Source organism: Psammomys obesus, unplaced genomic scaffold (assembly GCF_907164565.1).
Source record: "Psammomys obesus unplaced genomic scaffold, mPsaObe1.curated_primary_1811, whole genome shotgun sequence".
NCBI lineage: Eukaryota > Metazoa > Chordata > Mammalia > Rodentia > Muridae > Psammomys > Psammomys obesus.
The window spans coordinates 1,953,006-1,973,734 of NW_026592636.1; the positions used below are offsets into that span (position 1 = coordinate 1,953,006).

A 20,729-nucleotide genomic window follows, 5' to 3' on the forward strand; every position below is an offset into this window, starting at 1 on the left:
ACACACACACACACACACACACACACACACACACACACACACACACACCGCAGAACTTGGCACTCGCTACCCAAATGCCCTGTGCCTGAGAATCCAAGGAGAATTTCTTCCAACCCCACATCAAGTGCCTATGTGGCACTTCTGAGGCAGGGCTGGCCCTGCCTTTGTCCAAAACCCAAGGACTTGAACCCTAAGCAGAGTCCTGGCAGGCTGCTGAGAAAGGTGTGTGGGAGGTGTGTGTTGCTGGAGAGGCCCCCCAGCTCATTCTGGCCTGCACGGGGGCGGCCGTCCCTCCAGGCTCCTCCCAGCCTGGCCCAGGTGAGTGGCTGGCTTGCTGTGCTGCGGTGCCTCCCGCTCTACCCATCCCCTTCTGACTGGCATGGCAGTCTAGGTGACTGCCAGTGCAGACCCTCTGCTGTGGTGTGGTGCCCCCAACCCCATCCGGTAATCCTCAGTGACCCGGGAGTGATGTTCTTCTCTGTCGTTGCTGTTTCAGAAGCCCGGAGGTCATGAGCACTGTCTCAGGTACACGGAGCACGACCGTCACCTTCACTGTTCGCCCCGGCACCTCCCAGCCCATCACCCTGCAGAGCCGACCCCCCGACTATGAAAGCAGGACCTCAGGACCGAGACGTGCCCCCAGCCCTGTGGTCTCACCCACAGAGCTGAGCAAAGAGATTCTGTCCACCCCTCCATCTGCTGCCGCGGCCTCTCCCTCCCCCACGCTCTCAGATGTCTTTAGCCTTCCGAGCCAGTCCCCAGCAGGGGACCTCTTTGGCTTGAACCCAGCAGGACGAAGCAGGTCACCATCTCCTTCAATACTGCAACAGCCAATCTCAAATAAGCCTTTTACAACTAAGCCTGTCCACCTGTGGACGAAACCAGACGTGGCAGACTGGCTGGAAAGTCTGAACTTGGGTGAACACAAGGAGACCTTCATGGACAATGAGATTGACGGCAGCCACCTGCCAAACCTCCAGAAAGAAGATCTGATCGATCTTGGGGTGACTCGAGTTGGGCATAGGATGAACATAGAAAGGGCTTTGAAACAGCTGCTGGACAGATAAGGGTGGCTGCCCTGGGCCTTCACAGACTCCTCTGTTATAAGTAGAGATGGGCTTTTGTTGAAATGTGTGGTGGCCAAGCAGAGGCTGAAAGCACCAATCTCCGATCCGTGGGTTTTTTTCTCTGGGTACCCAAAGAAGTGCTGTGGGTGTCCTTGGTACAGCCAAACCAGGACCTCAAAACCCAGCTCTCCGTGCAGATTTCTTTGGCGGCTTCTGTCCAAAGGGACGGTAAGGGGGTTTTCTGTCATGGTCTCAGAGTGTCCTGTTGATGGCCTGTGGGACCCTCTTCTCCTGTGGCAGGTACCAGTGTACTCCAGATACCTCCTGAGGCCTCCCTCCTCTGCCTTCTGGGCAGCTCTCGCCCCTCCGCCCCAGATCAGCCTTTCTTCAGGCCTGTGGCCCCTGGGTGGGCTCCTCGGCTCCCGACCCTCCCCTGTGCTTGGCTCTCAGTGAGAAGCTCCAGGTGGGGCCCTGCCTGAGCCAGACGGTAGCACCATCCGTCCCTCCCGCCTCTTTGTCCGACTCCTGTGAAGTGCATCTGAGCTCCTTTGGCCCCAAGGTCCTTGGCAGTGGAGGCTGTGTGGACAGGATCGTGCCCAGCTTGTTTAACTCCATTTCTTTATTTCTGCAAAGCGATTAGCATAATTCCAGGGTAGCCAAACCGAAGTCACACGGAGTTAGTCAAAGCACAGAGTCACGATCCTGAGGAGGAGGGAGGCCTGGCCGCAGAGCCAGACGGTGTGTGGCCGCCCAAGCATACAACCTCCTCCAAGACAAGAGCCGGTGGGTGTCTGCCCAGAGCATCTGCCCAGGAGGGAGAGGTGGAGGCTCTCCAAATTTACTTTAATTGGATGTCTGTTGAGCTCCACAGAGGTCAGGACAGGTGAGCATCTGCTCTGACAAGGACAAGAAGACCCGAGGCACGTGGTAAGCACGGCTAGGGGACTCCCATAGGGGAGTCATTGTCCTCCCTGGGAGCAAATGGGATGCCATGCCCTCCATCCACACCGGGCCATGGGTGAACCTCCTGCTGAGGCAGCCCTTTGGCTCTCACAGCCCGAGAAAGGTGGAACTCAGGGGCCTTTCTCCCTTCTCTCAGTGGGGATCCCACCAGCTTGTCTTAACTGTATGTCTGGGTCTCAGAGAAGCCCGTGGTCAGGACCTGGTGGTGAATATAAAATAGGGCACAGGCTGTGGTAAAGTGTAGGTTTGCATAGAAAGGAAGGTGGGAGCATCCTGGACCAAGCCTCATCTCAGGCCTAGCCACCTGAGCCTACCCTCCTTGCCCCCAGATTTCTCCCTCCCAAAACAATACCTCTAACATCCCCGGGAGGTCACCAACACACCAACAGCCACCACGCAGCAGCTAGGTTCCCATTAATCCCCCTCTCCCTCGAACTCAGAGGAGACATGAATGTCAGGTTACGGTTTTATTATTTCAGAACTAGCCCAGCCCATCTCTAATTATAAAACATTTTTTTAACTTTTTTTTTTCCTTCACTTATGCTCACAACCATGTGTCTGACGAGGCCTGGAACAGCTCTAGAATGAATACATAAAGTTTAGCAATTTAAAAAAAAATCTTTCTTTACTGCAAGTTTAAATATGTGTACAGATAGTTCATAAGCACAATATTTTAAGAAAAAAAAAAGTGGCTGGTCTACTGGGCAGCCTATGTGCCGCCTAGTGCTAGAACGCTAAAGGGAAAAAGGTTTGTAGTTTAACAATACCGTTTCCTTGGGACAATTGTACAAGCGCCCTTTTTAAAAAACTCATCCTTCCCTGGACACATCAGAACCTGCAGCATTGGCTCGCTTTCCAGCTTTTGCTACAACTTCATCATTGAAGGGCAATTATTTCTTCAAAAGGATTAGAATCCACGACTTGGCAGTTCCTCCGAAAACAACGCATACACTTGTACATGCGTGCACACACACTCACACACAGAGAGACACACACACCCATGCGTGCGAGCGCAACCCATCATGCGTGCATGCACCGTGCCCCTTGACATGGAGACCAAGGCTTCAAATCTTATTCGGTCCCCCAAGCCCTTTGCAGGCCAACCCCAACTTTCGAACCATCCGATCAACTGGTACCAGGTGACCGCTGAGCACCTGACTCTGGGTTCTGTCATTTTCCCACAGCAAGGAGAACGAACGAGCCACACTCCAGAGACACCGCCGATCCAGACACTGCGGGTAGCCAGGGAAGAGGTCAGAGAGTGTGAAAATGTGGCCCCACCATTAATTTGTCTTCCAATGGGTGGTTCCCTGAAGTCCCCACAGTGTGCCCTGCCACTGGGCTCCTTTTCCTCAGCTTCTGGTTGGCATTACCTCTGTGCTCAGTGCCAGGCAGACGCTGGGCAGGAGACCTGGTGGCTTGGGGTCCGCTGAACTTAGGCGGCAGGTGACAGGCCATGGTGACAGGCCATGACTGCCTTCCTTAGACGTCAAGCCACATGCCACCAAGCAGAAGCAAGCTGACTGGCAGCCTTGGAAGCTGATAGGCTAGCTTTGCTTTGCAGTGTCTGGACCTATCAGACCCCACCCCCAACCACCCAAACACACACATTTGCCTAGATGACTGGGTCTCTATCTCCAACAAGTGATTCGGCTCAGAAAGCAATAGTCCCTTATTGACATCGCCGCCCATTTTTCTCCCCACTCAGAATGTGTCAGGACCAGGCCCTACCCCAGGACCCTCTTCAGTGGTGAATCAGATGTTAAACTGCTCATAAGGACCATGTTACCACTATTCCAGGTTTTAAGATCAACTTTTGTTATATACTGTAATTTAAATAACTGCATAAATTAACATGCCTAGTTTCTGTAATATTGTGTATACAAAACCAAAATCTCTCAAGCTGTAAATTGTGTATACCTGCCGGGATCCCTACTCTGGGTGTCCGTGAGCATTTTAGATTTAATTCATACAATTAAAAATAACTCAATGTGACTGCTGACGTGCTGAAACTTTACATAAGAATTATTTGTGATACTTTAGTTAATAAAATGGTGACTTTTTTTTTCCTGAGTTATTGAACAAGCAATTACCCAGCTGACCTGGCAATGACTTTTTTGTGTGTGTGTGGGTGGGGGAGGGCCACAAATATTGATTTTTTTTCTCCCATCAGAAATTTTGGATTTTAAATACTAACATGTTTCACACTGCAGTTCGTGTGTAACAACACATGTCACATTATCTTTGTTGCTGTTAAGTTTGTGCTTTTTCTTTTTAGACTTTATTTATTTAGAAAGAAAGAGAGAAAGAGAGAGGGAGGGAGGGAGAGAGAGAGAGAGAGAGAGAGAGAGAGAGAGAGAGAGAGAAAGTTCCTGTACTTTGCACTTTTCCCCCCAAATCCTTCGATCTCTTGTATGGCAACCAAAATTACTGTAAAAAAATAAATATACTCTTGCAATAAGGTTGTGGTTCTGATTACAAAGGGGAAGGTGGAACAGACTCCCTCAGAGCTGCCATCGGAAGCTTGCCATCGGAAGCAGGGTGTTCACATACTTTAGCCAGCTTTATCTGGACAAGGTGGCGGGATGGCATCTTTCTTTCAGCTGCTTCACCTCAGGCCCGTTTCCTCAAGTGCCCTCGTTGTCTAAATGGAAACCTTGTATATTATTTCAGAATGTGCAAACTGTCAAGGTGGGCTTGTGTGACCACTCCTGTGAGCATGGGCCCCAGGCCTGGCTGTCCCTTTTGTTTCGGGGTGGGCGTGGGGGCAGAGACCGAGCCAGGCTCGGCTCCCTCTTCTCTGGGAAGAGAGGTGTCCTCACAGCCAGCCAGAAGCCATGGGAGCTGAAGACCAAGAGGCTACTCTGGCTGATCTGACTGGGCGCTGCTTCCACAAGCAGCTGTGGGCCAAGGCCGGAGGAGCAAGAAAGAATCTGGGTCTTTGGCAAACAGCTGAACAGGAGCCCAGGGCCATCTGTGCACTCCTGGAAGTGTATCTGAGAGACACCGAGCCTCTCTGCCTCCTGAGTTCCCCAGCAGGCTCTCTCCTCGGGCACCCCCTCATCCAAGTAGCAGCCACTGAGTCCCCATCTTTGTCCTTTGCTCCCTGCACTCCTGTAGTAGATTCTCCCAGACCATCAGCTCCCCCAGCCTTACTGTCCAGTGGCTTTTCCCAGACTCCTTGGTAAAATAGGCATTCATCAGGGGGACATCTGACCATCTCTTTACTTGACCTGTATTTGAGGCATTTGCTCCCCAGGGGTCTGGACCATGCCTGCACCTACGGATGCCCTGGGTGGGAACGTCCTGGATGGAGGGGGTCACACAGCCACTGGCATACAGAATGTCTACTTTGGGCAAAGCCTGGCAGTGTCCAGAGCCCCGCCCTACTTCTAGCAGCCCCATGGCTCACCCTTCAAGTCACCACTGTCCCGTTGACACTGTTTCTTTCCGTGCCCTGGGACGTGGGTCTGCAGCTCACAGTCTTTGCTGGTTTATGTTTAAAGTCACAACGGCCACTGTTCATGGCTTCTACTAGAACTCTGTTCACAGCCAATCCGAAACTTTAATATGAGCCTTCAAATAAATACTGAATAGAAAATTTGATTTAAAAACCAACAAACAAAGCGTGTGCCTTGGGTGTTCTGAACTAATCTGCGTAATACCATACTGTAACTGTATATTTGATGAGAGGATCAATATATCTTCGATGTATAATGTAGCTGATAAAAATAGTTCTAGTGCCTTGTCTTCTGAACTGAGACGCCCACATCAATGCACAACCTAAAGAGACAAAGCCCGACTGGAGAACTGAGTGCTGAGAGGAGCTAGCCCCTGTGCGGGAAGGCCCCTTCTCATCGGAAGACTGTGGAACACAGGCAGTCGTTTACGCTTATAAAAAAAAAAAATAGAGAACGTTGAAACAGAATTGTGTTATCAATTAATTTTCCATTAAAATGCTCTCTGCTATATCATGTTCAGCATTTTCATTTAAATACAAACATGTTTTAGAGAATTCTCTTGACGGGTGGTGTCGTTTCTGAAGGCACTCTGGGTGGGCAGCGCTTGTGTTGTGTCGCCCCCTGGTGGTGATGCTGGTCAGCAATGCTTATAGAGGTCAGTAACGGGCTTTGGTTTCAAGTTTTGCTAAAAGTACACAAAATATGTGCATCCTCGTGGCTGTGTGAGGCCACGCACGATCCTCCTTTGAAAGGAAGAGGACGTTAGAAGTATGTCAGTGTAATTCTGGTCTCACAACTGCCAGCTGTTTCTAGAAATTCAAAATGTCAGACTCTCCTGAGTGGCCTCCGTTCTGGGTGCACGCATTTTGTCCCTGGGTCTGGACTAGTCACAAGTATAGTGATCCTTGGGGGACTCTGGCCAGAGAGGCGAGTGATGCCACCACAAACTGTGTCTCCTCAGCCTGCTGATGCAGAGCCAAGGCCTATGTGTGCTGGCATGCCATAGGGTGGCACTATTTCTCTCTCTCTCTCTCTCTCTCTCTCTCTCTCTCACACACACACACACACACACACACACACACACACACACACCTTAAAGCTGTGAGGAGCGCCTCACACTCAGAATGCTCCCACCAAACCCCAAGACTGTGGTGGGGCTGTGCTCCAGCCTGCAGGCTGTGGACACACAGGTCACAGAATTCCAAGCAAGGTAAACCTCAGTAACCCCATACTGTGAATCAGGGTGTGCATGGAGGACCACCTTCTGGGGTCAGCATTACCTCCGCAGAAGGCACGTGACCCTAAGGTCAAGAGTCCAAAGGTGGAGCTGGGCGGGGTGGCACGCCTTTAATACCAGCACTCAGGAGGAGGAGGCAGGCGGATCTCTGCGAGTTTGAGGCCAGCCTGGCCTACAAAGTGAGTCCAGGACAGCCAAGGCTACACAGAGAAACCCTGTCTCGAAACAAACAAACCAAAAAAAAACAAAAAAGTCCAAAGGCAAGACTGGATTCTGTTCACAGCCACTGGCTGACCCAAGTCATATGACCTAAGGTCAAGAGTATAAAGGAGAGACTGGACACCACCCACAGCCACTGGGCGAGATGGCCAGGCATCCTGGGGACACAACCAAGACAAACCTGGAGTTAACTCAGTAGCCACTGGCTGTCCCAGCTGGTCATAGAAATCAGCCACTCTGCTCCTCAGAACTGTTATAAAAACGTGTTCTCTACCCCGGCACTCAGGGAGTGTGAGGAGCACCCCACATAAGTATAAGGGGAGTCCAGGCTGGGCACAGCAGAGTGCCTCCTGGAGTGTGTGCCAGCTATGGTGTGGAACAGTGTTCCGGTTACGTCACAGTCTCGGTGTGGAGCCACGCCCTGCCCAGGTCATGGAGAGAAGAGGGCCAGTTTACCAGGCAACCTCCCTGGCCAGGTTCACCCAGAGGTAAGAAGCCACAGGTGCCTGATGTCAGGATCATGATCTTTCCCCTTCTTCCCAAGTTGTTAGCACAGCACAGGGACGCTGGAAGCGTGGACTACACACCAGCTTATACAGAGGAAACAAAGGCTGGATTCAGAAACAGTGAGACCAGCCCAACTTCCTTATCTGTGGTCAAGTCTGCCAGGTATAAGGACTCTAACCCTCAAACAGAGAACCTGAACGCAAAGGGCACCTTGGGTAAGTGTGGCATTGACTTCTATGTTTCCTGAGAACTGTTGCCAAGCTGATATCCCTTTTAAAGAGCAGAGGGCTGAGACTGAGGCGCTCACAACCTCTACTCAGTTGTGAACTGCCTGCAGCTGCTGGCATTTTTCTATATGGCCTGTCAGCCATAGCTGGTTCTGGTGCCCATGGTGACCTGGGTCCTAGCCCACCTTGGTGGTTTTTCTCCTTTGGCTTCCTATACCGGTGAGAAGAGGGCTCTTCCTTCCGCCCCTTCCAAATCACAGCTGTGACAGAGGAGGTCAGAGCCAGGAGCAGCCATAAGCACAGACCCACCTCCCTGAGGCCACAAAGGAAGCCAGAACAGGGCAGAAGCTGACCTCCCTGACCACGGACCACACCATCTGCACCAGCTCAAGGCAAACCTTCGACCTTCAAGCAAGCGTTTGTGAAATGTGACTACAAAGACCCTGTTACAGACCCTGAGAATGCGGTGGCTCTGAGGGAACCCTACAACCTGAATCCTTCAGTGCCCCACGGAGCTCTCCTCCCTCACCTGAGCCAGCTTTGTATCATGGAGGGGTGCTGGGTGGATCATGTGGCTGCTCCTGTCCATCATGGGGAAGGAGACCACAGAAGGTGAGAGCATGAGAGACAAGCCACGTGTGTTTGCAGCAGGCACACAGAGACGGTTGCCCTCCCAGTTCTCAGCTGTGTGCAGGAAGGCGGGCTCGGGGGTAATTGACAGGAGGTGCATTCTGGGAAGCAGGAAACCAGCACAGTTAGACAGATGCTGGGTTCATCCCACTGGGTTTGAGGGTCATCCCCTCACTGGATGCACACTGGAACATAAAAGAGGGGCCCAACAGTCTTTGTTCTAAAGCCCTTGGTCCTGGCCTTGTTTTCTTCACTTTCGACCCTAGGCCTGTTCACATGGCTTGCAGTATCCCTGATTCCTCATGGAGAAGTGGCAGGTGTCTCATTTTGAACAGTACTTTCTGGTCATGGCATGGCTGCTGCTGTCAAGACTAGCTGTGTTTACCTACACGGGACCTCCAGGAGACTGTGTCCCCAGTGGTCACTCTCCGGACGGGGTGTTTCCAGATTCTTGGTATCTTGTTCAAAGAACTGAAGAAGTGCACACAAACAGAGAAACAGCAGGGGCTTTATTCAGAAGCAAAGTTTTGTACAGCAAAGAAGCAGCAAGCCAAGAGGGCGCATGGCTGCTCATGCCTGGACTTTCTTCTGTGGATCCAGGGGGAGGAGGTGGCTGCTAGGTGTGGGGTATAAAGAGTTTTATAGTTTGTTTGGTTTTTGCGGGGGGAAGGTTTCAAGACAGGGTTTCTCTGATTAGCCCTGGCTGTCCTGGAACTCATTTTGTAGACCAGGATGGCCTTGAATTCAGAGTATCACTGACCTCTGCCACCGAGTACAAGGACTGACTGAAGGCTCGCATCACCACACCTGCCTGTTTTTTTTTTTTTTTTGATTGACGGGTTAGATTGTGTAAGTCTTGTTCTCTGCTCATTTCCCTTCCCATAATGCATCTGGCTTTAAAGGAGTGCTGCCGACCACACACAGGCACACTAGGGTAACCCGGGGTGTTCCCTGAGAGCTCACTCTGAGGACACATTTTCCTTGCTGTGCATTCATCCGAAACCAGTACAGGCTAGATCTGCACACTGCCTCTAGGTCGCAGGTGTGTTCCTAGATGTTTGGCCACAAAAAGGGTGTGCAGCTCAAGTGTCACAGGCGCCTCGGGAGGCTTCGAGGGAGCGCATGACACCCTGCCTCACCCCCTCCGCCCCGGACATGTTAGCGGTTAAAGGCTACTTCAGCTACGTAACCACCCATGGATCCTATGCACCCTGGATCCCGCAAGTAACCCCCCTCACCTGTGTGCTTCAACTGGCCCCTCAGCCACACTCTGCTAGTCAAGGATGAAAAGCACTGGATACCAACCTGAGCTCTTTGCTTTGCTCTTGGTGCTCCATCTTGCTGTGATCTTCATGGCTTTGGGATTGGCTACTTGGAATTCGCACAGGCACGATCACACACACACACACACACACACACACACACACACACCCCTTCGCTGGGATTGGGTGGGTCATGTTCTCTGAAGGAGACCCAGCAGCAGCAGCAGCTGGGGAGAAGCTTTTATTATATACAGTGTAAAGGGGGGGGGGGGCTAGCTGACCTCAGCACTGGGTCTCTGTAGGTAGAAGTGTCACATGGCCGTCATCCAAGAGGAAGATGCTATGGTTGATGGAGCTGTTGCACACAGACTGTGCTGTGCCTGAGCCTGGCCCCCAAAAAAAGGTTTCACCACTCCTGTAAGTCTGAGGTATTGGGGCCCTTAACATGGCCACGCGCATGCCAGCAATACACACTCCCCCAGGACTTCATCCATTCCCCCCGCACTATCTAAGGTAGAGAGACATTCGGTCCCGTCTCCCAGGAAAGTTGATGCGGCAGTTGGTGCGTAAAACACGGACACAACAACAAGGCAGAGATGCATTTTTTTAAGGCCCAGGGACACTGTCTGTGCCCTAACTGAAGCTAAGCTAAGGGTGTAGTATTCTGAGATGGCTATTCCAAGCCTTCTTTTCTCGGAATGCACCTCCCCAGCTGTGAAGACATGCAGCTAAGGTTGATCCATCTCAAGGTGAAGTGTCCGGGGGTGGGAGGCAGGGCGGCTGTCCTCCTCTGTGTGGCAGAGAGTGGCACAACTCCTTCATGAACGGCTCTCTCCCATGAGTACAGGGAAGCCCGAGCAGCTGGCAGACTAGAGAACACACTGTGGCCAGTGAAATGACACAGATGGGACATGACTGCAATTCTGGGTGACTGGACAGGCAACTAAGACTGAGCTATCAGCCTACACGGCCTTTGTGTAAGGAGGGATCACGAAGAGACGCGTAGGTACTGTCCTTCACACTAGATTGTGACTGGGCAGGAAAAGGTGGGTGGAGATGTTGGTTACTGTGTCTTAAGACTAGAGGACCTGAAGAGACACCTAAGAAATTACACTAAGAAATTTGGGAGGTGCAAAATGGGTCATCCCACAAGTTGGGGATATAGCCTCAGTTGGTAGAATGCTTTGCCTAGTGTTCATGAAACTCAACATTTGCTCTCCAGTGTGGAATTAGACTGGACATAGTAGCAGATGCCTGTAGTTCCAGTACTCGGGGACACCATACTGTCCTGTTTCATAAGCATCTGACCAGGACCTGCATCTTCCCCATGCTGCATGGCCTTCCTAGGAAGACAAAGAGAGAGAGAGAGAGAGAGAGAGAGAGAGAGAAAAGAAGAAAGAAAGAAGAGCATGCTCACCCCAAATATGGGAAGCACAGACAGACAATGAACGCACGTCCACCTTGGTGAAATGAACACGTTTTGTATTAGCTGCTTCTCTGTTGCTGTGATAAAGCACCATAACCAAAGCGGGGCCTGGTGTACACCTCTAATCCCAGCACTCAGGGAGACAGAGGCAGGTGGATCTCTGTGAGTTGGTGGCCAGCCTGGTCTACAAAAAGCAAGTGCAGGACAGCCACAGGTACACAGAGAAACCCTGTTATGAAAAAACAAACAAACATACACACACAAAACCACCATAACCAAAGCGACTTATAAAAGCAAGGGTTTATTTGGGCTTACAGTTCTAGAAGGGCAAGTCCATCATGGTAGGAGGCACCACAGCAAACAGTAGGCTGGTGACTAGAGCAGAAAGATGAGCTCACGTTTTCAACACAAGCAGAAAGCAGGGAGTGAACCTCAAGTAGAGCAAGGCCTTATAACCTCAAACCCAGCTGCCAGTGACACACTTCCTCCAACAAGGCAGCACCACGCATATATCCCCCAGCCAGCGCCACCAACAGGGAACCAAGCGTCCAAAACCAAACCTATGGGGACATTGGCCATTCAAACCGTAAGTCTGTCAGGGTTGCAGGAGCATGGATAGCTACCCCACTAAAAACCACAAGGCTTTTCCTGTGACGTCCTCCTGGTCCTTCCCTTTTGGAATAGGAATGTCTACTCTCTGCTTTTATATGATGGAAATAAGTATTTAATTTTATAGAAGATCACATTTAAAAGACCTTGAACTTTGAAAGTGTTGGAATTTTTAGAGACTATGAGGGTTTTTCTAAAACATTTTTTTAAAAGATTTATTTATTTATTTATTATTTATACATGTACTCCCTGCACGCCAGAAGAGGGCATCAGATTTCATTATAGATGGTTGTGAGCCACCATGCGGTTGCCGGGAATTGAACTCAGGACCTCTGGAAGAGCCGGTGCTCTTAACCTTTGAGCCATCTCTCCAGCCCCGGTTTTTGTTTTTTTTTTTTTTAATTAGAATGCATTTTATAATTTTAGATAAACACAAGACCCTGAGGACAAAGGATGGAAGGTGATGGTTTGAAAGTGATGTGTTTATGTGTGCTGATGGGGGGGGGGGGGTGATGGCTAGATTTAACTGTCAACCTGACCCTGTGTTAGAGCTCTGAGGTGAGTTCAGATGACAACTGCAAGCATCTGACTAGGTTTCTTTCATTCTATTTTTTCTTAACTCTCTTCTGTTTGAATTCTGAGCCATGCTCTGAGCCACTCTTAAACTTCCAGGGGCTGCCTCTAAACGTAGCAGGGAACTGAACCCTGGACTCTCAGATTCAGGCTCAGGAGCCCTGTCAGCTGAGCTAGCCGAGCTTCCCGGAACACCTGACTGGGAACAGGAGGCCACTATACCTGTTTTCCAGTTAGGAAGCTGGAGTTGTTGCAGGTGATGAGGTGATGCTCCTCCAGGGGTGGAGGAGCGCAGGGGGTGGAGCCCCAGGAAAGCCGCCACCCTCTGCCCAGCCCACTCCCCAGAGCCTCTGCCCTCCTTCAGAGCACCCTTTTCTTGTGGTGGCCACAGGGAAACTGGAGTTGGCAACAGAGAACCAAAGGCCCCCTGAGCCAGCCCTAACAGACCAGAGCTGTCCCTGGGCCACTTCATCTTCTGGCCTCGAGTGGAAGACACAAGGCCTACCTGAACACAGCTGTCTCCACTCTGTGCACACCGGAGCTTACTGGCAGTGACTTCAGGACTCCCTGGAGCACTGCCCCTCCCTTCATGGCTCCCCTCACTGTCAGGCTGGCTATCAGCAGAACTTGAGTCTCCACCATGAGGCCCCAGCAGCTCAGAGCATACTACTGTCCAGAAATCCCCTGGTACTCTGTCTTCCTCAGGCCACAGGGGGCTGGAGGGTGAACCTGGTCTTAAGATGGGTAGTGAATTACTCCTGTTTGAGCGGAGGCAAGAATCACACTCGAGCCTTTGAATGCCAAGCAAGCATTCTACTACTGAGCCACACCTCTAAGCCTATCTGAGAGGAAAACCAGTATGAAGAGGACCATGTACACTGGCTCAAGCCCAGAAACATCTACCTACAAAGTCCTGTTCCTACTAAGTCTCTGTCCCTGCTCCACTCATGGGAGTGGCTACATTTTTACATTCCAGGCACCCCATCACTGCTCGCCCTCCAGTCACGTGAAAGCCACCTTGGTTCCCCAAAGTGGTTGCAATCTCAAGGGCAGAAAGCTCTCTACTGTGGCGGAGGGGTGAGAATGGCTCTCAGGCTTAGATCCCATAAGCTACACTGGCATTTGCTGCTGCCACACATGGCAGGGCTGGCTGCCACACATACCCAAGGGTCAGTGCAGGGCCTTGTGCCTGGAGGTCACATTGGCACAGCAGGAGTAGGTACTACAGGGGGAAAAAAGGCTCCCACAGGCAGGCCAGATGACCCACAGAAACCACCCCCAGCAGTTCCCAGCAGTGGAGGGTCCGGGAGGAACAGGACAAAGGGGCCACCTTTTTGGTATTCTAACTAGGAAGTGGGTGACTACATTCCTGGACTGGAGCCAACCCTCCAGCAACAGACTGGGAGTGAAAAGTCTTCCCAAGTAACAAAGCCAAGTGCACATCTGGGCAGCCCCACAGATGGTCATAGCCAGGCTGCAGAGGGGTCAGGGTCCCCAGTGCTGGGGATAATCGCCACCAGCAGTGACTCCTGAGTCTACAGGTCTAACAGTGCATACACCAGCTCCCCCATGTAAAGCTTGAGAAGGGAAATGGCCACAGCTAAGAGTTGGGTCTCTGGGCTTGTCCTCTTCATGAGCGCCACCCAGCTCTGGAAAATGAATGCCCACTGTTGCCCCACTGCTTCAGGGCTGCCAAGAACAGCTTCCGCTGATATCCCAGAGTCCTCTGCACATCCACCTGGGAGCCACTGGCAAGGGAGCAGTCCCCTTGCCACTGAGAACCACACAGCAGGCTGCCTCACAGCACCCAGCTCTGATCAGGTCCCAGTGGTTTGGTTACCCCTTCATCTGCTCGCTGCTTCTCTGCTAACCTTGACTGGCCCAGACAGGCCCTCCTCATTACTCTCTCCACACTGCTGAATTGCACCCTGAGGAGAAATGACACCTTTGGCTATAGCACAACCATCAGGATTCATTTAGAGGTTACTTCAGGAGTTTGTGTCTGCCCCACACTTAAGAGAGGTCAGAGATCAACCTTGGCTGTCACTCCCCAGTAACTGTCCACCTTGTTTCATGAGGTAAGACCTTTCAGTGAGACAGGAATACACAAATAGACTAGATTGGCCGGCCAGTGAGCCCCACAGACCCTTTGATCTCCACCTCCTCAGGGCTGGAATTACAGGCAAATCCCACAGCATCTTGCTTTTTAAAAAGATTTAGTTATGTGTATGGGTATCTTCATGTGTGAGCAGGTACTCACAGGGACCAGACGCATGGTAGCTCCTGGAGCTGAGGTTACATGTCTGGCCCAACATGGGTGATGGGAACTGAACTCAAGTCCTCTGCAAGAGCAATACAAGTTCTTAGCCACCGATGCATTGTTCCAGCTCCCCCAAGTCTCCTTTTCAGTCCCTGAATGTGGCTTTTTAAAAGACATACTCTCACTGCATTGCTCCAGCTCCCCCAAGTCTCCTTTTAAGTCCCTGAATGTGGCTTTTTAAAAGACACACTCTCACTGTGTACCCAAGGCTGGCCTGGAATTCAGACCTCAACATACCCAGGATCAAAGGCACGCACACCCTTCTGAGCCTGCCTTTTTTCCTTGGCTGGCCTTGAACTCACTATGTAGAGCAGGATGACCTTGAACCAGATCTGCCTGCCTTTGCCTCCCAAGTCCTGGGAATAAAGATGTGAGTCACCACACCTGGCTGTGCACCTGGCTTTTCAAACTGAGTACTGTGGACTGAACTCCCTCAGGACTAGAAGGTGTCTTCAGTGTGACAGGACCTAGACCAGCAGTTCTCAACCTGTGGGTCAAACGACCCTTTCACAGGGGTCACCTAAGACCATTGGAAAACACAGATATATTACATTATGATTCACAGCAGTAGCAAAACAAAAATCATCTTATGGTCGGGGGTTACCACATGAGGAACTGTATTAAGGGGTCAGTTGCAGCATTAGGAAGGTTGGAACTACTGCCCTCGACTCACCTGAAATGCAGGCCTCTGGGCCTGCCTTCGGGGATTTATCTGATATGTCAGCTGATGTGGGAGGACATCTTAACTGTGGGCAGGACTGAATGTGACTGGACCAGCTGCTTCCGCTCCTGCTACCGTGCCTTCCTCACCATGATGGACCCTTGAACTGTGGCCCAAACAAGCCCTTGCTCCCGAAAGCTGTTTTTGCCAGGATGTGTTATTACAGTAATAATACAAAGCCTAAGACATGCAGCAAGCACTTTACCAACTGAGCCATCTCCCTGCTCAGATTCCGGGCAGAGAAACTGGCAGCCTGAGAGCACATGTCAGCCAAAAGCACCTGTCAAGGAGCGGCCCTTCAAGGTGCTGGGGCTGCCCAGCTGTCCTGGCAAGAAACGGTGCAGCCTTGATAAAGGACACCTGAGCTGGACCCCCTGGGAACCCAGCCAAAATGCCACTTTCAACAGCAGAACATGGAGACCAATTACTGCAGGAGACCACACAGCAAATGGATCAAAAAAAGTTTATTCGGAATATTTAATTTAAAAAAATCCATACCTATGAGATGTGCTACAGAATTTCAGATGATAATTCATATAGAAAACCTGACCTAACAACAGAAAGGCAAGGATTCTGCAAGAAAGCACGTGGGGAGAAAACGGGCATCGAGCCTCATGTGTCCCAGTGGTGGGGACTCGTCTACAAGGACATGCTGTCCGCCTGCCTGTGCGCAATCAGCGTGGCCCAGCCTCCTGCTGTCTCAAAGACTTGAAAGCATCTTAGGGACAGTTGCTCCAGGAAGCAACTGGGTGGCAGGCACCCAGCATTAGATTACTCCCAGTCCTGCTTTCAGCCACTTCAATCAATCAACCAACCAATTAATCAATCATTCGACTAACTGAACAGATTTGGCAAAAAAAAAAAAAAAAAAAAAGAACACAGCTCCCCTGCAGGGAGCATGCTTCTGGAAGCTTGCAGGGAAAAGCCTGCCTGGCCTGCCCGCCCAGCCAAGTGGCTGGCCACACACAGCACACTCTGGGCTCCTCAGCGGTCGTGAGCAGGGCTAAGACACCCTGCCGCTGACTCCCACGCTGCAAGCCAAGCCCAGGAGAGCTACCAGCACATCTCTTAAGATGCGCTTTGTGCTGTGGGCCTTGAATGCAGATAGGAGAAAGTAACACTTGAAGGAAAGGCAAGAGAAGAGGTTCAACCAAGACTAGGGTGTCAGGGGAGGTACAGGATGAGATGAGATAAGGAGGCGGAGTACAGGAAGCTTGGGATCCTGGCTGAAGTTGTCGGCACTGACAGACAGGACCTCCCACATAGTGTCAATGCTCCAGGACTCCCAGAATCCCCTCCACTGCTACCTCTCACTTTCCTTTGGTCCCCTTTCCTCTTCTTCCAAACGCTGGACCCCAGAAAGCCCCCTCACTGAGTGGCCGCTCCAGGAGCCTCCTGGAGAATCCGACTATCATGGGGGAGGGCGGAGCACACAAGGCCACAGGTACCACCAACCTCAGGAGAGGCACAGACCCTGAAGTGGCTACATACCACGGTCAACCTGGCAAACTGGGATGCTGAAAGTAATCACCCAGGTTCTCTATGAACACGATTATCAGACATTAGCAAATTCTGTGGCAGGACATGGCCTGAAGCATCAGCAGAAGTATTAAATATAAAGGCAATACGTATATTCCCTTCCCCACCTTCAGAGAACAGAAACAGAAACAGAAACCAACTCAAATACACGCAGATGATCTGTAGTGTGACCCCGTGCTGGTGCTGGTCGGTGCTGGCCGGATGCCCTACTGCCGCAGCTCCACATAGTTGGCTGGGAAGAGCCCATATCTGCCTTTGCACACCCCGCGCCACCAGCCATCGTCAATCATTTCTATGTTGGTGATGATGTCATCAGGGTCAAAAGAGATCTCATCATCGCCAGCTAGGGAGGGAGAGCAGAGAGAAACTCAGATGGAAACGTCACCTGACCAGGTGGAAGGATATCACAACTGAGACCGAGACACCTACCCAGCAAGGGAGAGGGGTGTGGAGAGGACCTTCGTGGTTATACACATGACAAGGGCAAGGGAGAGGGATGCCGGAGGGATGCTAGTGTTATACACGAAAATCTAGACTCTAGAGAGATGTGAGGTGATGGTCAAAAAGTCACAAAACCCATGTGTGCACAGGAAATACATGCCAGGCCTCTGTTTAGAAAGAAAGGGAATAGAGAATCAAGCCATCTGAGCAAGGGGCCTCAAGATTTGAGGGAGTCCCAGACATGCATTCCCATAAAATGCTGTTCAAGTGATAACAAGACTAGGCCAGGAGGAACGGATGTGCTGACCTGACACAGGGAGGACCCTATTGTTTCTAAAGGCCCCTGACCAACGGAGCAAGGTAGCCCTTGCGCACATATGTGAGGTGTCCTTACTGGGAGAGTGAGGTAAATTCTTGGGGAACCTTGTCCCCAGTTTGTACAGTGAGTCTGTCACGTCTAGGGAGGCTCTGCAGTTTGAGATACCCAAGAATTCAGAGGAAGATAATGGACAAAGGCGTGGGGCAGACATGGGCATCCTTGGCACTTCAAGATAAATTGGAGACATTGTTCCCAGGCACAGTACTGTCCACCTAAAGTGTCACCCGCTGAGAAGATTGAGGTAGAGGGATTGTTTTAAGCCTGGGAATTCAAGGTCAGACTGGGTAACAGACACTGGTTCAAAAGCAAACATAAAACAGCTTTGTATTTGTGTCCAGAACTGGTCTCAGGAGGGGAATGGCTGAGAACTTCACCTGGGACATTTGAGGCCACAGCCCATAGTCAGTGCCTTACCAGCTTGGTAGTCATACAGGGCGATGGCTGTGATGCCAAGGTCACTTTCATATCCATCGTAGGTGTCATCCTCTGTAAGTGAAGCAGAATTGCTGAGCAATGTGCCAGGTCCTCCAAACATACTTACCAAGGACCGATGGAAAAATGTGCTAAAATAAAGAGCTCCTGATAGCAGCTGAGCTCCTATGTGGCAGGTGCTGGGATGGAGGAATCAGAGACCTCCTAGGGTCAAAAGGACTTAGCCAGGAGGTGGTGGTGCACACCTTTAATCCCAGAATAGGCAGAGGCAGGTGAATCTCTAAGTCTGAGGCCAGCCTGGTCTACAGAATGAGCTCCAAGACAGCCAGGGCTACAGAGAGAAATCCTACCTCAAAATCAAACAACAACAACAACAAACCTACTATAAGACCTTTTCTTAATTAGTATCATTCCTGGGCTGGTGGTCCTGAGTTCTTTACGAAAGCAGGCTGAGCAAACCATGGGGAGCAAGCCAGTAATCAGTACCCCTCCATGGCCTCTGCACCAGCTCCTGCCTCTAGGTTCCTGCCCTGTTAAGAGTTCCTGACTGGCTTCCTCCATTAATGGACAGTGATGTGGAGTGTGAGCCAAATAAACTGTTTCCTCCCCAATTTGCTTTGGTCAGTGTTTTATGACATCAAACCCTGACTACAACAGTTCTTGGCTTTCAAGAGTAAAAGCTTAGACACCAACGCTGACCAACTTCTATAGAGAAGCAGAGCCACATGGACAAGAAACAAGTAGGCCAGCCTAGGCTACAGACTGAATGAGACTGTGATGGCTTGAATAAGAACAGCTCCTTCTGGGGTAGAGAGAGGCTCAGTGATTAAAAGCACTGACTGGCTGCTCTTCCAGAGGTTCTAAGTTCAATTCCTAGCACCTACATGGCAGCTCATAACAGTCTTTGAATGTAGTCCCATGGAATCTGATGTGTAGATGTTCACACAAACACCTATACATACATGAATAAATCTTAAAAAAAAAAAAAAAGAATGGCCATATATTTGATTGCTTTGTTACCAGGGAGTGGCACTATTTGAAAGGATTAGGATTAGGAGGTGTGGTCTTGAGGGAATGTGTCTTGGGGGTGGTAGGCTCTGAGGTTTCAAAAGCCCAAGCCAGGCCCCAGCAGGTCCCTCTCCCAACCTGCCTGGGGATCAGGACATAACTCTCAACTTTTTCAGCACTGCGCCTGCTAGGCCTGTTGCCAAGGCTCCCCGCCATAAAAATAACAGACCAAGCCTCTGAAGTGTAAGCAAGCCTTGATTAAATGCCTTAGAACTGACTTGGTCACAGTGTATCTTCCCAGCAATAGAACAGTGACTAAGACAGAGAATGAAAAAAAGTCTGATGCCACTAAGAGGCTAGGGCAGTGGAGGCTTGGCACCAAAGGCTGCCCTAGGCCTCCCAGGCTGAGAGCAGCTGAAGCACTCTGTATCCATCCCTACAGGGGGGATGAAGAATGCCCTTGGTCTAGTATTTCCTTGGAACCTTGTTTTCAAAGTAAACAAACATCACTGTTTGCCTGCTCAGGCATTGGTTCATCTTTAGAGTGGAAGAGATGTGGCCTTTGAGGTGGCTGGGCAATAGGCAGTGCCCTCCGAGGGAGGACTCACCAAGCCAACAAATCCCTCCCCGCTGCAGCCTCAACCATCTGTGCAGCACAGCATGGACCCTCCCAGGACTGCAGGATAGGAGCCCTGCATCTAGCCCTCCCCAGTCTAGGAGGTGACACAGAACTCACATTCCTGGACAATCGCACAGCAAGTCAACCCTCTCTGGGGAGCACAACGAGGGGAGGGTTTCTCAGGAACCTTCCCTCCCCTTGGCATGGCTAGAGTGGGGTCCAGTACCCGCTTGGTAGTGGCCAGGAGCTTCAGTGGTCTCGTAGACAGGTTCTGATGTGTAGGCTAGGCCTTGTTGGCTACTGGCCTCAGGGACACCTGCGGCTTCAGTGCTGTACACGGGCTCCGGCTCACTACTTCGGTAACTCGGCTCTGCCTTGAACGGAACTGCATCCTGGGGAGAGACAAACAGACATCTTTCATGCTATGACGGAAGAGCTCCACTCACAAGTGACCTCCACAGTCAGACAAAGCAAGGGAAGAATGGAAACTTCATACACAGGGAGAGGGACAGGAAGCTTCCTGTGGCGGGGAAATGTGCAGAGTAAGCTGCCACAGGCCAAGGAGATCACCCAGGTCCAGGACCAGTCCCATATGGCAAGATGGTGGCAGGCAGAGGAGACTGCAAGGCTAATAGCCAGTTCCTGTTTTGATGGCTCCACATGGGAGTCTGCAGAAGGCTAGAGCGGCCAGCTAGTCATATGACTACCCACCTCGTAGATGGGGCTGGAGGGCGGTCCGTCCTCAGCTGGTTGAGGACTAGGGGATGCAGGGGGTGTCTGCTTCTTGGCTCTGGCTTGCTCCTAAGACAGAAGGACAGCAAATGCATGGTTACCAGGTCAGCCTGGAAGTCATACCTGCCACTTTGTAAAGGGGTGGCACCCAGGTGAGAAGCTTGGCACCTGCTGGGAGAGCAGAAAGCACTGATCACCGGGTCACACACTCATGCCTTCTACAGGGCTCTGGCCTGTGGCACTCCTGTGTCATAAGGTGGCAAGATGCACAGAGATGTGCGGTGGACAGGGACACTGGACAGGGGTGCAGGGTGGCATCAAGCCGCCGTTCCAGCTTGCTCTCTGCTTATTTCCCAG

General features: G+C 51.2%; 2 protein-coding genes across 10 annotated transcripts in view; one reads left to right on the forward strand and one right to left on the reverse strand.

Annotated features, from left to right (window-relative positions):
- Positions 1-6,025, forward strand: part of Shank2 (SH3 and multiple ankyrin repeat domains 2) — a 435,405-nt gene extending 429,380 nt beyond the window's left edge. For all 4 annotated transcript variants that reach the window (XM_055614761.1, XM_055614759.1, XM_055614760.1 and 1 more), the window contains one exon: positions 497-6,025. In XM_055614761.1, the coding sequence (XP_055470736.1) occupies positions 497-1,067 (571 nt within the window). In that variant the 3' untranslated portion in view covers positions 1,068-6,025. The remainder of the gene's footprint in view (positions 1-496) is intronic.
- Positions 6,026-15,671: 9,646 nt separating this feature from the next.
- Cttn (cortactin) overlaps positions 15,672-20,729 on the reverse strand; it is a 33,107-nt gene continuing 28,049 nt past the window's right edge. For all 6 annotated transcript variants that reach the window (XM_055614638.1, XM_055614637.1, XM_055614632.1 and 3 more), the window contains 4 exons: positions 20,352-20,441; positions 19,867-20,032; positions 17,996-18,067; positions 15,672-17,104 (listed from right to left, as the gene is read on the reverse strand). In XM_055614638.1, the coding sequence (XP_055470613.1) occupies positions 16,968-17,104; positions 17,996-18,067; positions 19,867-20,032; positions 20,352-20,441 (465 nt within the window). In that variant the 3' untranslated portion in view covers positions 15,672-16,967. The remainder of the gene's footprint in view (positions 17,105-17,995; positions 18,068-19,866; positions 20,033-20,351; positions 20,442-20,729) is intronic.